Source organism: Nelumbo lutea, chromosome 1 (genome assembly GCF_056320005.1).
Source record: "Nelumbo lutea isolate HS-2025 chromosome 1, American lotus-T2T, whole genome shotgun sequence".
NCBI classification, from domain to species: Eukaryota; Viridiplantae; Streptophyta; class Magnoliopsida; order Proteales; family Nelumbonaceae; genus Nelumbo; species Nelumbo lutea.
The window spans coordinates 86,662,306-86,677,908 of record NC_142684.1 but is presented as its reverse complement, the minus strand read 5'-3'; the positions used below and the strand labels follow the sequence as shown (position 1 = coordinate 86,677,908).

Genomic DNA, 15,603 nt, shown 5'->3' with positions numbered 1-15,603 from the left:
GATAAATGGGTCTGAAAACACACAAGGTCAGCCCCAGTAGAAATTTCATGTGGACGATAATAGGGTCATTCAGACTTCTTTGTTCCTGACTTCCTGTGCTACCTTCCCAGTTGTTTCCAAAATTAATCCATATGAGCTGTATTTGATGGGGGGTCTTATGAGAGATTGAAGTAGTTGTGTGGGGCATATATATAAACTTGATCTCTGAAGTGGGGCGTTTTTATTGGTTATATAGTCCCCAACACACCCATCTAATCTAAGCGGAGCTAATCCGCGACCTCTTTTAAAACACCACCTGGTCCACTTCAGTATAATCAGGGCCTGGTTTGGGAGGTGCTGAAAAATTGGTTCAGCTGCTTTGGAGAAGCCTCTAAACAAGCTTCAGCATTAAGTCATGTTTTTTACTTTCAGACAGACATTTTTGGCTTTCCAGGGTTTTCATCAAATATGTCTCAGGCCATCCAGATGGGGTCCATCTCGCAAAGCCTGAAACGCTGTGTGAAAGCCCCTCCCAAATGGACATTCATCCCCAACAAAAGCAGGGCCAATTCATTGAGTCTATTCAATATCAAAAATCAAAATTTCACAACGTATTAGCTGATACATATCATATCGATGACCCATTTTAAGCTTGGTTGCGGTTGTTGACCTGTATGAAAGCCCACCCAAACAGATTTAAGCACCCACTGTAAAGCCAGAATCGCTGTGTGAAAGCCCTCCCAAACGGGCATTCAATCTCAACAAAAGCAGGGCCCATCCGTTGAGTCTATTCGATATCAAATATCAAAATTTCACAACATATTTACTGGTTGATCATATCAATGACCCACTTTAAACTTGGTTGCGGTGGTTGACCTGTTTCAGGGGATAGACGAGCCTTAAAAAAAGACTGAAAAAATAAATAAATAAGAACACCCATCATATCGACCTGTATCGAAATTTAGAACTATGTTCAATATGTAGATATTTGAGTTAAGCATGGAATGGCATCCCCCGATCCAACCCGCCCGAGTTGCAATATATCCATCGACCGGACAATAGACAGAACAAACCCAGTTAAAACTTAAATTACCAACCCAACTTTATAATATGATTATACATTTGGAAGAATTACATTAATGTACATAAACCGCCCATTTCTTCCTCCCCAATTACACCTCGCCAAATTCCAAATTCTTTCAAGTCAATTCTCAGTTAACAAACCGCCAAAATTTGCATGCCAGTCTTGTATTCTCTAGAATCCCTACGCTGCCCTGTTCTTGGCTGCTAAATGTCATCTTCGGTTTTAATTATAGATGCTCCTCGCTTCCTCTCTTCGTCGTCATCTTTTATTTTATTTTATTTTTTTTAATTTTTCCCTTCTATCAATAGCTTATACTGGTCAAAACTCCAAAATTTTACTTGTACTTCAAGGTATAGACCATTTTAAACCATCTCCAAAAGTTTGATGTTCCCGGTGGAATTGGCTGCAACCAAAGTGGATGACTGGCCACGCCAACACACAGAGGAAATGAATTGTGAGGCGTCATCAACTTCGTGCCCCGACAGTGGATCAGTACTGCCAAATTTGAATGAAAGCACTGGCATAGGAAAAGCTTTGTGGTAAATGAATACCTGTTACATTAAAAAGATGAAACATTAAGACCTAAGCAATGGAAATAGTGTACGTTGTGCAAGGGAACTCCCCAATCAACCTGATTAGGAAACCCTTTTAGTTCTTCCTAGATATAGGAGCCATGTAAATAAATGTTTCCATGTTTTGGAGCTTGCTGTGCCTGACACAGCGACACCCAGTATCCATGTCAAAACATGACACCTATGTTGGTCAACGGGTTATAGCTCCAGACATGCCTTTTATCTGTACTGATTTACAGGCAAGTTAAAAATAAAATAAATGAAAAACCAGGTTCACAACATAGTATGTATGACAGCTTGGAAGATGATCTAGCTAAGCAAGGGGTGCACAGGACTCAATTGTAATATTTGGGTGGGGTCAGCTTTTCCATACCTGTGCTTTTCTTCTTTTTTCACAACCTCTTGTACTCATGCCTATTTTTTATTAATGAAATCATTTGTGTTGCTGATCAAAAAAACATAGTATGTATGACAGAAAAATTCTAATGAAATTGCAGGTATAATTCAGTTGATATGCATACCTCATTTGTTTCTGAGCCTGTGACTATGTACCCATCAGATACGGATAAGCCTACAAAATTCTGAGATCAAGCAATATATGTATCAGCAAAAACTAATCATTCATGGATACAGAATTGATAAAACCAACAAATAAACATACTTTTGTAAACTGATATCACAGAACTCCAAAAGATTTAGTGCTTCACATTCTAATTTTAGGTCCATGCTCCATCACAATGACCAAGTTCCAAGATCACACATTAAAATAGGTTCCTAGATTAAGATTTGGGCTCCCCCACCCCCCGTGATAAGTTGAGATCATGACACTGTTTCTTATTTTTCTTTTTTTCTTCACAAAATATCAAATGGGTTACTATAACATAGGTGGGTAGATGGTGGTTCAAAAACCAAGCATACCAAGCTGCCATTAGTTGACTGGTGATTCCTTGATGGCCTAAAGGAATATGGACAACATTGCGTGGTAAAGCAACCCACAGAAGGGATATATCAAAAGCATCTAATCTGGGAAGCTCAGACAAAGGAGAATCAAAATGTTTTTATCATGCCAACAACTGAATCCCCAGAAAATTTCACTACCCCCAAACCTGGGGGTGATTTGACCACATCCAATTTTTTATGAAGGGGAAACACCCCTTACTATTGGTCAAGGCTCCAAAAAGAAAAATCCATTTGTATTAATGTTCTAATTATAAACAGGGATAACCTGTAATTCGTTAGGAATGCACCCAGTTTAGCAAAAAAGGAATGTTCCCAAACTCAACAGAAGATTTAAGACATGCCAAGAATAGATTTAGATATGGACAGGAAAGAGATCATGAAGCTTTTTTTTTTTCGATGACTAAGAGATCATGAAGCATTGGCATTGTACTTTTGTACTATTTTTTTCCTTAAGTACTAATGTTTATAAGATGGCGCACCTTTATGTTTGTGTGTCCTGTGAATGTTTGGAGTGGACTATCAATGACCCGAGATGTGCACGCTGATAGATCCCAGAGCTTAAGCGTATTATCCGTGGATGCAGAAACAAGTGTCATTGAATCTATAAACTTCACATAGCTCACAGTTTTGTTGTGGCCTATTAATGTGCATAGTGGTACTCTTGTATTACGAAGATCATAGTAATAGATCCTATGATCTGCTGAACCAATTGCAAGTGAGCGTGCAGAATCTGGAGGAAATTGAACACTGCAGACATTTGCCTTTGTTTTGATGGTACCAATACTCCCTACCTGCAGCAGCACCCCATGTAAGGAAAGCAAACTTATTATACATCCTGGTATAAAATAAACATAGTGATCATAATTAGATGACTTTAGTACGTTTAGTTTCAAAGCTGACATCCACCAAGTGCAAAAATAGAATTGCCTGATTAATATTCCACAGTTTAATGGCACCATCATCACTTCCGCTAGCCAACCTCGTTGGATCTGCCAGTGAAAAGTCAACTGACCATACACGCCTCTCATGCTCCCGCATCTCCATCAATACTTGGCTTCTTGTAACATCCCACACCTGAAAATGTTTTGAAAAAGCCATTGATTTAAAACACAAAACAGAAAGAATACACTGAAAATGCCATAATCACATTTGAACACATAAATAGATATACAGGATGGGTAGGCACATGGATAAGACTTCGCTTACCTGCACAACACCTTCAAAATCACTTGAAGCAATCTGGTTCTTTATATAGCCATTCCAACATATACTGCTGAGTTTTGATCTACTAGCCATCTCAATGACAGGATAGTGAATGTCACGATCTTCATTTAGGATCATGTCACATTCAAATATTTTAATTTTCCTATTTACACCAGCTGTAGCAAAAAATTCTCTGTCACGATCAAAACCAAGGGAGCATACTAGGTTGGAAGAATTTAGCAGATCCCCTTGCTTCAAATCTGCTCTAACTTTTAACTTGCTGAAGGATAGATACTTGCATAAGCCCTCAAGAAATGGACTTATCCATTCACTCTTCTGACTTGCACCATGCCCTTCCTTGGAAGCCAAATTATCTACAGAACTTCCTTCTGTCATCACAATAGATCCCCTACCACCACTACTGATTGGTGAACATCTAGCAACTGGTTTTCCTGTTGGTTTTATAAGCTTGCATCTTGTTGAAAAATAAGCTGATTCCAGTTTCTTAAAGTTCTTCATCAATCGAGAACTCCTGGATAAAAGACTTTCCTGGTTCTCTGACTTCTGAGCCTCATCAACAGGCTCACTAAATTCCTCATCATTAGGGATCTGGATTCCTGATCTAAAGCGTTTTCTTGATGCTAAATTAGCAGAGTCCTCATCTTTTATAAGATGAAATGATGGATCATCCAACTTCTCTAATGCAGAATGGTCATCCCTGTTTAAATCTAGATATAAATTTCCCTTTTTCTTTAGAATCTTCTGCTGCTTCAGAACCTCTTCGATGTCAGCAGACAGACAACAAATGGTGTCATGCAACCTATTAGCAACTTCTTGTTTCCTTTGCTGTAGATTCAAAAGAAACTCCAGCAACAACTCATGCTCTTCTATTTCCTCCCTTAGCTTTATTGCTGCTTCGCGGTCTTCCAAGTTACACCTTGGTTCATTGAGGAACTCACTTTGTAACACCTCACTGTTATACATCATACCAAAAGGTCAAGTAAGTATCTATCATTTCATTTCCTACAAAACAATAAGTGATGAAACATGTTGAACATATGCGATATGCCAACAGCCACAGTTATTATTCATTCCAAGCACAATGATTCAAAGACACGACCAGTGCAACAACTTAAAGAAAAATCAATTCAACGCCAAACTGTAAGGAAATAGGACCAAGAAGTTTCACCAACTGATAACATGGAAATCATGGAGTTGTTACCTTTCTAAATTACTATTTTTATTTTTATGAAAAACAAAACAAGACAACTAAAAGAACTCCTAGTAGCTCACTACATGAAACTAATATAAATTTTTTTGGCTGCAATACATGAAACTAATGTCTTGGTAAGACATGAGTATAGTGGTAATAAATAATCAGAAAAAAGGAAGAGACTAAGCCCTGAACACAAGAATTTCTGGAACTTAATGAGAACCTTCACTCAACCAATAAAGGTAAAGGCCCTTTGAATTATCACTTACTAAAAAACCCTTAAAAGCTTGATTTAGTCGCAAGCATTAGATCAGAATCGTAGGCGCAATCAACCATACACCGCCAACCCACAGACCAGCATTATATACCATCAATCTAGAGTTTCATCTCTAATCTAATTTGAAGTTCATTTCAATCAATTCACACCTAAATTTTGACCACTCCATCCAATTTGTTCTTAAAATATTTGTTGAAGTTATACAGGATATTATTTAATAGAATAGAAATCAACATTTATACCAGTACTAGTTATTGTTTACCAACCAAAAATATATTAATTACTGTCACACTATAATTAATAAAAACTGAATTTAAAAAACATCTGAAATTAAAACCATCTCATGAATAAACACAACAAAAATGGAATTAAAGATCAAACATAAAATAGACATTTTAAACAACAATCACCTTACCCCTTCAATTAAGAGTTGGGCACAGGAGAAGAAGTTCTTGTCATTAGATTAATGCAAATGCGGCCAATTTGAAAGGGTCAAGAAATATGAGCATTTCTTCATCCAAAAGAAAAATTAAGAAAAGGGAAGTGGAAAAGATTGCAAAAGAGGTAGAAACTGATTTCAATGGGTCAAGAGTGCTAATGGCTTAGCTGATGCTCTTGCAAAACAAGGGGCATTGAGACTAGGGCTGGCAACAAACCGAGATTTTCACAAGCTGCTCAAGCTCGGTTTGTGAAAAGCTCGGCTTGTGAGGCTCGTGAGGCTCGCGAACCGACTCGAATATATATATATAGAAAATAATATATATAAAAAAAATATTATAATTATTAATTATTATAATTCTTAATTTTTTAAATATCAAATAAAAATATTTTTATATATAATTTTTTATTTTTATAAAACATTTTTTCTCAAAATTGAGCTCGAGCCTTGTAGAACAGTCTCGAGCCGAGCTTGAGCCTCATACCATTCGGCTTGGCTCGACTCGGCTCGAATCCACCCCTAACTGAGACAACAATTATTTTGGGCTAAGCTGTAAAGTGAAATAGAAAGACGTAGTAAATTAGGAACAACATTCCCATCTACATGTTGTAAATCTTTGTCTTAAATCTATTTTAAATAAAATTTTCTTCTACTGATCAAAAAAAAAATTAAGAAAAGGGGCTATTGTTCTTATTCTTACAATCTTACTATTGTTATCATTGTTGTTAGGGAGAACAGCATGGCAAGGTTGCAATGCACTTTCATTAAGAGGGGGATTTGTCTACTAAAGAATGGATTACCATTTCTGTTTTTTTTTCAAAGGCAAAGTAACAACTTAAATATGGAGAAACTAGTATTCCATTCTTTTTTGGGGGAAAGGGGGCTAGATTTAAGAAGCCAACATGGTTCTCCTCATTATTTGGTTAGTAGTGTGTTTCTTTTCCTAACTTTATGGATTGAAATAGATCTAGTAGTGGGATGCTACACAATTCCTTATTTTCAATAACTAAATTTACTAGTGGAATATTACAAGGAAGCTCAAATTAATAAAATCCTTTATCAAAACAAAAGGCTAGTAAAGTATCTTATATAACATTTTTTATCAATAATAATAAACTATATTAAGAGATAAAAAAAAAATTAGCATATAAGAACAGGTCTGTGAAGGAGGAAAAGGGACCAATGAGCAGAAAAAAATAAAGAAAAAGTAACAATAATAATTAAGAACCAAAAAAAGACACTCCAAAGCCCACTACAATGTAAAACAATATCCCGGTAACTCATGGTCCAAGATAAACATACCCATCCCCACCCCATTATTGTAACATCATTTGAAGTCAATATTTTTTTTCCTATCAATCAATTGAAGTCAAGATGTTTCCTTCATTGATGGGTGCTTGAAAATCGGTTCAAAGTAAGTTGTAAAGCAATGTTATCAATGCATCAATTGGTCATGACTATGCGACCAACTAGTCACTAACTAGTCGGTTGATACCCAAGATGCAAACTCCTAAATGCTTATTGACATTTATATAAACATTAATGTATAGATATAAATTATAGAATCAATATATCTACAAAAACATATTGGTAAGCTAGTTACCGTAATAACTAATAGCTGCAAGTTGCACATATACTTTTAGGTTTTGTCTTGCAACAAATATCTACACTATAAAAAGATAACAAATCATGGGTAACTTTCAACGTTACTATTGTAAAAGTATAACTTCTACTGCTTGGAGTTGAAGTACTATTACGAGCAATGCCAGCACCCAGCAGGTAGCATTTTGGGTATCACCTCTATCTAATGTGCAGTACGGACATGGTAAAAATTCATGGAAACCTTTGGCTTCCAGCACTTTTCTATTATCCATGGATTTGACATGACTTGTACCGTCATTACTATTCTGTGGTTTTAAACAGAGCTGCAAGTCAGGTTGCCCAACTTGAAGAATTTCAACCACATTGGCCTCAGGTTAGGGTTCAGAGTCATTGAAAACTTGACAAATTCCCAACCCCACCTGACCAAAGTTGCACCTATAGTTTTGAATGATTTGTTCTACATATCTGTCCAATCTGCTTCAAACCACCTTAGGTAATGGCCATAGTTTTCAAGGTGGCAAGGCAAGGGCAGGGTGAAAGGGTGCCTAGGTGATATTTTTTAATACAAATCCTCATTCCTCAGTATTTTGGCCTTTCAGGAAACAATGTAAGAAAGTTTTATCTGTTCTAGCTACTGCTAGTAGTTGGCTTAAACATAAGTTGTGCATAGCAATTTTTTTCATAATTAATAAAAGCTTCTTGTTACCCATAAAAAAATGAATAAAAACCATGAATGCTACCATAATTCCCTAGGTTCCATAGCAACGAGCAATCATCTTTTACTAGTAACTACTGGTAATCCTCATAAAAAAGTAGACTGCATATTAAAACATAGAAAATCAACATATTCTGGAGAAGAAAAAGAAGAAAGGAAAGAAATTTCAGAAAATATAGGGGCTCAGCCCCCTTCTTTTGGCCTAGGAAAAGATTTAAAAAAAAAAGGTAGAAGAAGAAGAATGTGTTGATGAGGCAAAATTCTAAGTTCTTCCTTGTTTGTCAGTTCAGGTTTTGAAGACTTTAAGGGTTCAAGACAGCATACTCCAACATCTATATTGATTGAACCCCAGAAAACAAGAAAATGATAAAAAGAAACTAGAATATAAACCCACAAAATGAATAATTTTGTGTAATGATGTCTATTTTATTATTATAATCTCAAAGTTAGAAGAGTATAAAATATTTTACAGTGACATGTACAAAATAGCCAGGCACTTAGACAAGGCAACCCTCCATGAGTGCTTTGTCACCTAAATGTTTCCTTGACAAATATTGTAATGACCTTATATGTTAATCCAAAGGCTAGTACACCCCATTTGGATAAATATTTTTATGCACACTTCACTACTAACGGTATTTGGATCCCAACTCATAAAAAATGGTAATTACTGATAAAAAAACCACTCATAAAAAATGGTAATTTGGGTCCTAAGATTGTCATTACATACATTTTATCTTTCTTCTAATCTTCTAACAATCCATTAAGAAAAATTTATGTTTCTTGGAATTTTTTTCTTTAACTGAAAATTTTACTGGCATGTCTCTGAATTCCTTGCAAATTTTCCCAACTGTGATATCTGTAACTTCTCAAAATTGAAAATACAAACAATGGGAATGGATTGTAAGTTTGAGCAATGCACTATAGTAGAAAATATAAAATTCAATAAGTACAAACCATCTTCCAGAATGTAAATGATACATCAAACACATCTACATTATCATAATCCAACTAAGGCTATAAGGACTGTTTATTACTCTTATATTTTTACTCACCTATATTCATCAATCTAGCCCAAGTTACCAGCCACTGATTTATTTTCCCTCATTTTCCTCATCCCCAAGCTATCCTACTGATTCAAGAATTGCATATCCCAAAAAGAGAAAACAAAATGACCAATTTTGACTCAAAGATAAATATATACATATACATATACATATACATACATACATATATATATATATATATATATATATATATATATATATATATATATATATATATATATATATATTCCATGAAATTCCTTATTTCCTGCTATATTTGTATTAAAACTCCTCAAACCTATAAGGCTATAAGTGTTACCTTTCTTGGTTTCAACTCTCAAAATTCTGTAAAAAGCCCTCATCCTCTTTCTTGTTTTGTACTTTCTAATAACCATATTAAACATAAAACCTAAGTTAAAAAAGATAAAAATCACAGAAAATGAGAACAGATACTCCGAAACGCAACAGGATCCTTAGCTTTGAAACAGCTACTACCTTCACATCCATCTTAAGAATAGATACTCCCAAGTGCAACAGGATTTCTTATTGCTTAATGATAGTAACACCAAAAAGGTACCTAATCAATACAAGGAAACCCTACCACCACTAATTATGAATTGACTGGTAGTCTAGAGTGCAAATTATTTTGCCAAAAGCGGGTTGCTCATCTGCTCATCCATTGCTCCTTCACAGCATCACTCACAAGATCCTTTGTTTTGGTAGTCACCCACAAAATCTTCTGGCACTTCATTACTATTCAGGAGGCAATGGATCATCCCAGGCACAATGTTGATGCTAGACCTCCAAGACTGTGTTTCATTTTATAGAAAATAAACCAGAAAGTTAAGAGAAAGTTCTTAATATGAAATTTTCTAACAAATCAAACACAGCAAAAGAGGTTTAGAAAGAAAGGCAATAATTTATGGAAGCTTAAGCCTTTTGCAATATGCCGGTGCATATAGAAGGAAGGAATAGAAGAATATCTAATCAGAAAATATACCCGGGTGGCTGTTGGAAAAGGTATTGTGTGTCACCAACTTCTAGTCTTCCATCCTAGAAGAATTCAAGGCCTAAACTTCTATCACTCTTCTAATAATTGGAGCAGCATTACTTTTGAGTCCTCTGGATCAATATTTTCAACCTGTCGTTGACCCAGCCAGTCGAACCTTTCAAACCGTCACCCACCAGATGGTCAAAACCATTGACTTGGTCAAGAACCATTCAACCCATCCGGTTCGACCATTGACCTGTTCAAACCAGTGACTGGGTCGCAGGTTGCACACTCGATGCATGCAAACTTTCGGAGGTCATAACTTTGCACTCCAATGTCCGATTGGGGTTTTTTTATTTTGGGTAACTTTTCGAAACTTATGTGCCCCAAGGAGCCGTAGACGCCTTGCCCCACTATTTTCGTGAAAAAAAAAAAACCTTTTTTGGCCTCAAAATGCAATTTTTTATATTTTTATAAATAAAAAATTAAAAACATAAATTAAATATAAAATAATACACATAACATATCTAAAGCATATTTATACATATATATATATATATATATATATATATATACTTAATACATATATGTGCTGATGTGACACAGTCTGAACCGTTCAACCCGGACGGTCGAACCGGTGACCCACAACCCGGAGGCAAAAACAGTTCAGTCTCCGGGTCAGTTTTTAAAACATTGCTCTGGATGAATAATCATATATGCTGCACATGAGCCATTTACTTTTTGTATAAGGTAGATACTTAGTGTAATGGTAAAATCTCAGTCTGGCAAACATAAGAATGAGGTTTCAGTCTGATAGTCACCACATCATCCAAAAAAATATCAAAGGTTAGTCCTGCATCCAGTCTACCTCTCCCAAGACCTCAGACTACTAAGACAGAAATCAATAGTTGACTTGGCCCATCAGCCGCACAGAATTCACCACTGCATTGCATGCCAGTATGAATTTTAAAAGGAAATAAGTTTCTAATAAAAACACAATCCAAGGATGACCAAAAAACTTTTAATATCAAGATCTACCAAAAATAGGATTTTTTTAGTACATCCATATCTACAATGCTGTAGGTACTACAATATTCCCAAGACAGGAAATATTTTACATAGGTAGCTTCCCGATAATTAAAATTTTATAAGCACATAACTTTACCTAATAAAATTTTGAAGAAACACCTTGGCTCCATGGTTTACAATTAGTATTCCATAATATCTACTAAGAGATGTTCTAAAGAATTTTACATAACATTAGATATTAAAAGTGTAATGTTCACACACACAGAAATAGACAAGGAAATAATATTAATTAAGTGTATAGGGAATCCTTAAAACTTAGCCTTCAGTTTCTTTAAGCTGACACTATACAAGAACAAAACACTCTCTCATGCATATTGCCTTCCCCAATCCTATTCAAAAGAGGTAAAAAAGAAAAAGGGGAAACTCGCTGATTCCATCTGGCCTAATGCTCCCACCATCTGTTCCCAACTTTCATCCTTATTTTTTTATCAGTCCTCAAGTTGCAACAAACATAAGCTTTTCCTGGTTTTTACTCCTATTGATTTTGAGTTCAAGTAGTTTGGATGAGCCAAAGGTTAAGGTCCTTTGTCGCATAGCTTTCATGTTGAATTCAAGGTCAGTGTCTTGAAGTTAGATCATTCTTTTTTTTTTTAGTAACTAATGGATATCCAGTACAAAAAGCGCCTAATGTTTTCATTGTTAGCCTAATATATACATCTATAAGAAAATGTAATCCCTACACAGCAAAGTCATACAACAATTTTTTAAGCAATTAGTAAACTCTCTTCCCACCACGAATATTTATTATTAGAGGATGTATTATACTGATGAAAGGCATTGATAACAGACTTAAATAGGATTTAAGGATACTATAGCAATCTCAAGCTTAAATGCAATGAATATATAAGGGTTACCTCATTTTTGGTCTAGGACTTGGCTGAGGATGCAATAACCACAGGCAAAATGAAGCTTCCTTTGGATATTTCAACAGCAATTGAGGAGGCAGAACTCGATGCCTCAGATTGGACATTGTTCTGAGCTTTTCTTCCATGGAGCTAAACGTGCAGAACAACTGCTCATAAATAAATAAATAAATAATATTGGTTTAAAAGAAAAAAAGGTCCAGAAAGTTCCTAACGTAAATTAAGAAGCTAAAAACGAAGATTTATTTGATACAAACCTCGAATAGAAGAACCCCTAAACGGTAAATATCTGAAGCAAAGGAACTTGGAGCACCAGCAACCTCTTCAGGACTAGTGTACCAATTGCTCTCCACAAGTAATATCTGCTTCAGGGGGAACGTTTTCTTATGTTCCGCAGCGTTTTCAAATTTCTTGTTATCCTCTATTTTATTTTCTTCTCTCTCTTCTATTGATGATAAACGTGTAGCATAGGCTGAACTTGACCGCAAACAACTTGTTTCCGACGCCCTTTGGGAAGTACCTTCTTGTGAAACCTCCATAATGGAATCTCCACTGCCTACCCTGCCTATCTGACAGTTCAACTCCTGGGTTAATGGTGAGCTCGAGCACCAACCCCCTACAGTTTGGCTGTTAAAAGCATCGTCAAATGAATCAGAACCCGAGCTTGAACACGAGGCAGACTCAATGAAGGAGACACGGTTGTACGAGGACATGACAAAGCAGGAAGGCCGCACATTATGAACAACAATGCCTTGTGAGTGTGCCAGATTCACAGTCTCCACAATTTGCCTGAATATGTGCAAGCACTCCAAGAGGTCAACAGATCGTTCAGGATTGTCCAACCAGTACCTCAGACTAACCTCACCCCGCTCTAGTGGATGAACAATTGAGTCCACTGCCACGGCACGCCCACACACCCCAGAAGAGCCAACTTGATTGTCAAGGTGATTGGTGCGAGTCAGCAGCACCCGGTCTCTCTCCTTTCCCCCTGGCATATACCTGACATTGTTGGATGCATCGCCTGAGAAACGGAGCCTGCTACCACTAAACAACCCAAGGCTCCCGCTGGAGACGGCACAAGTATTCAATTCCCTAGAACTATCAGTTTTCTCCCAACCAGACTCGGATGAACCCTCCATCACCATCCACGTATAGCAGCAATAATAATGCTCGGATTTCTACCAGACTCTCTAACTTCTACAGTCACCATTGTGAACCGAAACGACGAAAAACAAGTTCAGACTCAAACCGACAGCTTATATTTACTCAAAGAAAAGCACCATGTCACACCACCCTAGTTTCTCAACACAAACACCACAACCTGCTGACACACAAAAGATACACTTCAGGCATAATCTTGAAGCATGTATTCATTTCTCGGCAAAAACAACGTAAACGCCTACCAGGGCAAGAACCTACCCACCATCAGAAGAGCCCATTTCCACCACTAACAAAAGAAAATTGATTCAAATCAAGCAAACAACAAAGAAATCAAACTACCCGGATGAAGCGCTTATACCAAGCAAGCTACACAAATTAAGATGCAAACATACAAAGAGTTGGAAGGCCAGATAGACATAAAGCCGCATATAGATTATAGGGAGGAAGGGAACTGTGGCTCCAACCTGAGAACTGAACCATACATCCAAGCTTTGATTACATTCGACCTTTTCCCAACGAAGCTCTCAGCCTCACAAAACTCGAAACTTTTCCTTCATTTCTTCTTCGAGCTTCCAAAAAATCTCTTCCACATAAAAGCCAGACACGGCGTGCGAAAAAAAAGAAAAAACTGAAAATAAAATAATATTTCTCCAAAATAAATTTTGAATCCTTTCCTGTTGCTTAATTACTTTATTGTCCCGTTTCTCCAGTCGGAGACTGTGAGCCACTCCCCACAGCTATCTTCGCCCTTACATTACCCATTTTATTCCAGACATGTACGTGGCGCAACCACGTCCTCAAGCTTCGATAAAGACAACACAGAGTGGTAAAATCAGCAACTTGTGGACAAGGCTTCTCATGTCCAGAATCATATCAAGTAATGAAGTAAACAGTCGCAAACCTTTTTTTTTTCTTTTGGGTTTAGACTTTGAACCTTTTTGGTGGAACCCTTTTTTATTCTTATCTAATCGCCAAAACTACCGCAGAGCGGCAATATATTTTATACATTCTTTTCAAATTATTCAAAAATTTTTTTCCGCCTACGACCTCTCTAATCTCCATTATTCGACACCAGAGTTAGCAGAAAACCATTAAAAAACAACAAATCTGCAAAGTGAAGCTTCTGAGTTCTGACCTTCCCCAGAATCGATCCGCATATTTCTTTAGCTTCCTTCCATTTACCCCATCAATCAAGAGCCTGTAGAAAGTTCAAATAAGATCAACCAATGGAAACCTCAGATTCTCAGAATCTCTTAAACATATATAAATTTCAATCTGCTCCCTAGGACCGTTTCAAGGATTTAGCTAACCCTAACAGTTCTCGATCACGCATAGATCTCAGCATTTCACCTGCGCTGAATTTGATAATAATAACTACAACCTATCCAAATCCAATCAAGAAAAGAAGAATGCACACTGAAATTTCAAGCCAATCCAAGCAAAAGAATCTCTCGCTCCTGAAACCGAAGTTCAAATCAATCTCCAAAATATAACCAGAAAGATGAAAAAAAAAATTATGAACATTTTGATCTCTATAGTAACAGTTGGCTGCGTTGTTTTGGGCCTTTTGTCTCCTTGTGGTTTGTGGTAGCTCATCAGTCATCAATGAGCGCGCGTTTTCACCGAATAAGCCACGAGAGCTCTACTGTTTTCGTCGTTATGTTGGCTGGAAATTTTAGACGATAAAAGTTTCGTGAGGAAAGGAAGGAAAATCGTGTTTTTCTACTTTGAGCCGATGAGTGACGAACACAGTTGCGTGTTGATCATAATTAAGCAGCTCAGCCAAGGGAGCCGCGTGATTGGCATATTGTGTACCACATACTTCTCCCACAAGGCCACGTGGTCGGCTCCGGGTCCCTTAAATGAGAATTTGCCCGGTAGTTGAATCCAAAGTCCGAACACCCGAATCTTGTTAGACGACATGCTAATGCTGGTCCGCTAGCAGACTAGTTGTTTGTACCAACTTCCAACGCCGTGTCTCCTTGGAATTTTCTGATGTAAGACGACGGGCCGGGAACTCCCAAGAAAGTGTAAGTAAGGTCTTACGTGTCTTACGTTCTTTTTAGTTTAAGCTGACGTTCGTAGCCTAGTGGGTTTTCAACTTGGGCGGGTAAGTCCGAACCCAACCCCGGTTGAGTTGATAATCGGATTAGAGCTAGGGTTCACTTTTACCCCTTTCCAATCCCAATTGCAGATGGCAATTTGACCCCGCCCTCTCTCGGTTGAGGAAGGTTTTTTGACCGCTAATTTGGGTTATATATGGGTTTTGGGGAAAGTTAAATAGTGTATGTCCTTAACTCCAATTAGATTAATGTACTTTTTTATATTTATTGTAAATGAATAAAGTATATAATTGATTCATGTTATTATGATGTGTTTATAGGTTATACCCTTAAAATGGATACTTAA

The 15,603-nt window shown here is 36.9% G+C and overlaps 1 protein-coding gene across 17 annotated transcripts; it reads right to left on the bottom strand.

Annotated features, from left to right (window-relative positions):
- Positions 1-1,056: 1,056 nt before the first annotated feature.
- On the bottom strand, positions 1,057-14,889 carry LOC148875900 (protein SPA1-RELATED 3-like). Of its 17 annotated transcripts, none has more exons than XM_088965686.1 (9): positions 14,505-14,853; positions 14,330-14,392; positions 12,291-13,357; positions 12,025-12,182; positions 3,802-4,771; positions 3,523-3,669; positions 3,075-3,386; positions 2,157-2,216; positions 1,057-1,614 (listed from the first exon to the last, which is right to left on the bottom strand). In XM_088965686.1, the coding sequence occupies exons 3-9, from the start codon at positions 13,176-13,178 to the stop codon at positions 1,426-1,428; spliced, it is 2,724 nt and encodes a 907-aa protein (XP_088821812.1). In that variant the 5' UTR covers positions 13,179-13,357; positions 14,330-14,392; positions 14,505-14,853; the 3' UTR covers positions 1,057-1,425. The 17 variants fall into 17 exon arrangements, 13 of the variants coding, with proteins under 13 accessions (XP_088821812.1, XP_088821813.1, XP_088821811.1 ...); XM_088965687.1 differs by having other exon boundaries at positions 12,291-13,354; positions 14,505-14,651; XR_016105338.1 differs by lacking the exons at positions 14,330-14,392; positions 14,505-14,853 and adding an exon at positions 13,659-13,889 and having other exon boundaries at positions 3,477-3,669; positions 12,291-13,354.
- Between the last annotated feature and the right edge of the window lie 714 nt (positions 14,890-15,603).

Excerpts from the sequence above, each read along its gene's own strand:
- LOC148875900 (XM_088965685.1), bottom strand. The coding sequence starts at position 13,178 with ATGGTGATGGAGGGTTCATCCGAGTCTGGTTGGGAGAAAACTGATAGT. Across the intron at positions 3,670-3,801 it reads ATTTTGAAGGTGTTGTGCAG|GTGTGGGATGTTACAAGAAG; the intron begins GTAAGCGAAGTC and ends AAACATTTTCAG. Across the intron at positions 1,615-2,156 it reads CAGGCTCAGAAACAAATGAG|GTATTCATTTACCACAAAGC; the intron begins GTATGCATATCA and ends TTAATGTAACAG.